The sequence below is a fragment of the Rhagoletis zephyria genome, unplaced genomic scaffold (genome assembly GCF_001687245.7).
Source record: "Rhagoletis zephyria isolate East Lansing unplaced genomic scaffold, Rhagoletis_zephyria_1.1 Rzeph_scaffold_04085, whole genome shotgun sequence".
NCBI classification, from domain to species: Eukaryota; Metazoa; Arthropoda; class Insecta; order Diptera; family Tephritidae; genus Rhagoletis; species Rhagoletis zephyria.
In genome coordinates this window covers 1-4766 of record NW_016161168.1, presented here as the reverse complement: position 1 = coordinate 4766, position 4766 = coordinate 1, and the positions used below count along the sequence as shown (strand labels likewise).

Below are 4766 nucleotides of genomic sequence, written 5' to 3'. Positions count from 1 at the left end.
ACGGCCGCTTTTCATATAACGGTAAATTTCAGAAATGCTTGAAACTGCAATATTTGCGAATTTAAGGAAGCTACTCAAAATTGGTACACCCCGGTTTACCATCTAGCGGTAGCTTTCGGAAAGGTGAAAAAACAGCATATTTAATACTTGCGCCGGATTTAATGTTCGGCTCCGCCCGAACTTAGACTTTCTTACTTGTTATTAATGATTTTTAAAAGTAAAAGTCACTGACTGATTTTTATGGATAAAAGTCTTCAATAACTGTTATCTAAGACATGTAATATAAAAACAAAAAAAAAACTGTTGTTTTGGGTTTATAATATAAAAATCAAAAATAATTGTTATTTTTTTAATTTTGCATAAAAACTGCAAAAAAAAATTTATTTTCAAATTTGAGTCTCGGTGAAAAAAAGAAATCGATTGGTATGTATTACTTAGTTGTAGAAAATTTCCTTCGTAGTGAATTTTTCTATGACAGTTTTCATCAATAATTGTTATGTTCGGTCCCTGTTTTTGAGCTCTATAATTTTTTTAAGATCCCGTCGATCTAGAATAGCTCCTTAGCTACTAAATTCCTGTAAGTCTAAATACAACTTCACTCTTCATAAAATGAGACATCTTAAGAAGCGATGGATCTTTCTCCTTGGAAGCGTACAAATAAACTAATAAACAGAAAACTATGTGCGTAATTTCAATTTTTTTTTCCACACTTAATCTAATATATGTATATCTACTCGTACTTTATATGCATGTAATTAACAATTGAAAACACTCTCATACATATGTGTGTCACTCACCTGAAAAAATAGCGTAAACGCCACCCATTGATAATATTTTGTATGCTTTATTGTGAGAGGTCCACGTCCCTGTGAATTATGAACCCCAGGAAAAGGCACCTCGGAACCTTGCTTCTTCATGAAAGCGTCCACCACTGTATATGTCGAATGTATCCAACAATATGTGTTGAGGACATCTTCGGGAATGTCTCTGCAGGCCGGAACGATGTAGTTGAAAAACAAACGAAAAGCATTATTAATATGGCACGAGGTGTCAACATGTGATTTGCGTGCAGGGGCATACCAGGGGCATTCATACAAAAAAAAAAAAAAACACATACATACATACAAAGTATGTATGCGTGAGCTGAAAACTTTGAAATGTACTAAACGTTTGGCCCGCCCACTTATTGTGCGAAACAATGCAGTGGCAACGTTCAGCGCTTTTCAAAACACCAACTCGGATAGGAGACTACGTAAGAGACTTGTGCAAGATAAGAGAGTTGGTATTTTTATTTCTGGAGTTGGGGTGGTGTTTGTGTGAGTGGGAACAAGCTTACATGTAGATATATAAGTATATGTATGTATGCTTATATAAATAAATATGTATTAAAGCCAACTCGAGAAAGATAAATAGTAGCTAAATAGTTCATAGAATAGAATAGAGTCTTTTCATTCTCTCGATGGTGCATTTGGCTGCATGCATTCATACAGTGTTTCGGATTATATGTATTTGTATGTGTGTGTGTGTGTGTGTTTGTATTTGTGTGGGTATTTGTTACTCTTTGCTAAGTACATAGGTGTTCGGGATAAATTATAGGTTAGTGATTCAAATGTGTTTTTGTTAGCAACCTAATCGATCCTACCTTGTATGTACACAGTCTATGGGATTTCCTACGTACTGCCGCGTCGTAACAGCGATCGAGAATGTTATTAATAAAATAACAGTTGCATTTGTGTGTAGGCGAAAAACAGGTGAATCGATTTTGACATGAGACACCTTTTGGTGAGAAAGTTTTTCAGTTGTTGCACAACGAATCGCACGATTTCCAATATCCAAATATTTATATCAATCGCAATCACAATGGCGGGCAATGGCAATTGCAAAATACATCATCATTCGATGGATGTTGCGGCGCGCGATGAGGTCAAAGGCGTACAAAACACAATGGCGTTGACGTCATCAATAGCAGCAGCAGCAAAGTCCAAGTCAAGTTATTATCCAGCGAGCGCCCCACCCAACAACCACAGTGACGTGGCGAGAGTGTGTGCGAGTGGGGGCCCAGCCGCAGCGCAGATGGAGGCGGAAGTAGTGACGATGGTGGCAGTAGCAGCAGTGTTTGCCAGAGTAGTGGCAACAAACCCATTTCGCATATTTTGATTTGATTTTATTGTATTTTTTTTTTTTTGTATTCGATTTTGTTTTTGTTTTCGGGTTTTCGAGTTTTTTTTTTGGGGGTTTCGTTTTGTAAGCGCAGCAGTATTGCAATTCATTGCGATTGATTTCAATTTCAATTTGAGCACACGGTTTCGGTACGGTTCGTTTCGTTTCATTTCGATTTGTTAACGGCCACCAATTAGCAATTTGGCACCAACCCACACAGACGCGAGTTGTATAAGCACGGACACACACCGTTGCACAGTTGTTGTGTTGGTGTTGGTGTCGGAGACGGAGACGGAGACGGAAGCAGATTCGGAGTCGGATGAATTTTGGATAGTTGGTGTTGGTGTGAAGGATTAAGGAAAAATTTTGTTGCGAAATATAAAAAAGAATTTATGTTATTGAGCGAATACTTCGGTTGTTTTATGAATGAAATGCAATGGTATCAAAATAAAATTATTCACAATGTAAATAAGAAAAGTTTATGTTGTAAAAAAAAAACAAGAAATCAAAGAATACAATACGACTGCGTCGTTTGCGTAAAAATTCGGTAAATATCAGTAAAGTCAACAGTGAAATTTTATAGATACATACATATAAATACATATGTATATTAATACGTTATAATCGTAGTAATATTAATAATAACAAAAATCATAATAATTACTGCCTACTTACATAAGTAATTCATCAATATTTTTTTAATTCAATTAATACATTTTGCTGCAACTATGTAATTCAACTCAATTCGTTTGGCTGTAAAATGAAAACAATAATCGAACAAACAGTTGATGATGGACGTTATATTTTTTCACGCTCAGCTAATTTTTTTTTGCTGCTCCTGCCAACTATTTGCTCCATTATTGCTTTCGGCTTTTTCAAATCAATTTACTGGTTTCAAAAATACTGTTAGTAGGATATGCAAGTATATACATATATATTAATAAATTTAAATACCAGCTGTTATGGGTAAATAGTACTCGATATATACTCGATATGTTAGACAAAAATAATTGCGTGTTTGCGTACGTATCAAAGGTAATTAGGTAGTTAAATAAGTAAGTAATTAATTATGTTTGTATGTAATTTACGCGACTGTTGGTTTGTAAGTAAATTCGTTTTATCGCATTATGCCAATCGCATTTAAAAACAATTAAATTGTACGCTTCATAGTTGTTACAAAACTATTTTTTGTGAATCGGTTAGTACAATTGGCCGGCAAAATGATTTTTGTAATTGTGTGTAAATATAATTTTGCTAGGCAGGTAGGTAGGTTTATCAATTAATTATAATATGTAAATAAATGTATACATATGTAATACTTACAAAAAAAAATAATTATATATATACGACTTTTGAACTTTTTGAACTTGTGCTAGTATTTAAGCAGTTAACTCCAAATAATTACAACAAAATATGACATATTGTTGTTGTTATGTTAGTAGTAGCATAAATTTTTCCGAAATGCTTTTGATCACTTTGTTCTGATAACTCTAATTAGTTACTTTTTTGTTGTTGAATTAAACAAAATGTCTGGAAATTTGAACAGTAATTCCAAACTGAATAAAATTTTTTCTCTAAATAAATGTAGTATGTAGGCGTAATAGAGATTTTTCGTTTTTGAATGTTTATACGAATACATAATGTGCGAGATTATAGGAATGCAAACTTTCTTCTCGAATAGCATTTAATATTGTACGAGTACTTAACTGCTCGAATGTATGGATGTATGTTTAACAATTGCATTTTAATCACCAATATATTTATGTACATATATACAACATATGTAGCTACATTAGGATGCCTCATCAAAAAAGGTTGCGGATTTTTCACGGGAATTATAAAATTTATTGAAGTTTAAGACTTTCGTCTGAATATTTCGGAAAAATATTAGGATTTAAGTGAGCTGGGCCAAAAATATTAAATTTTATAATTCCTATNTTTTTTTTTTTTGCTTGGAGAGTGATACACCCTAATATACACACGTATGTATGTATTTCCGTATTCGTAATAGGCATTAAAAATATTTATCTAAATGATCGGCTTTGTGATAAACATTATTTCAGAGCCTACTGTGCGTTTTCAGAATAAAAAAAAAAAAACAAAATACTAGTCCAGAAAAATGGAACTTGAGTGAAGAATAAAAATGAAACACTTTAATTTGTTATGTTGCAAAATTTTCCAAAAAAGTTTATGTTGAAAATAGTTGTCGCATTTGCCTGAATGCCTAAGTTAAAGTTCACATACGCACTTTGTCTATTATTACATACAAAGGATTGGTTTTCTGACAGCCTTCATTCATGCTGACATGGTTAAACAACGTACTAAAATTCAAAGAGCCGTTCCTGTGGCCGTCCCACGGGCAACAGGAGCCTGTTCAACAGTGGCTCTGAATCATCTGCTATTTTTTCTGCTGATAGAATCTTCATACAATTGCTACCATTGAGATCAAATTGAAGTCTTCAGTATGCTGGAACGAAAGGCTAATCGATCGCGGCGGGCTTATTCGTCTTAAGAGACAACTCGCTATATTATGCGGGTATGAAAAAGCTGGCTTATGCTATACAGTATATTTTGCTTAGCTGCACATCCTTCTTTGCACGAAAAAC

At 33.8% G+C, this 4766-nt stretch overlaps 1 protein-coding gene across 1 annotated transcript in view; it reads right to left on the bottom strand.

Annotated features, from left to right (window-relative positions):
- Positions 1-1829, bottom strand: part of shakB (Innexin family member shaking B) — a 33983-nt gene extending 32154 nt beyond the window's left edge. The window contains exons 1-2 of the mRNA XM_017625545.1: positions 1643-1829; positions 798-987 (exon numbers count right to left, since the gene is read on the bottom strand). Of these exons, the coding sequence (XP_017481034.1) occupies positions 798-917 (120 nt within the window). The 5' untranslated portion in view covers positions 918-987; positions 1643-1829. The remainder of the gene's footprint in view (positions 1-797; positions 988-1642) is intronic.
- Positions 1830-4766: the final 2937 nt, after the last annotated feature.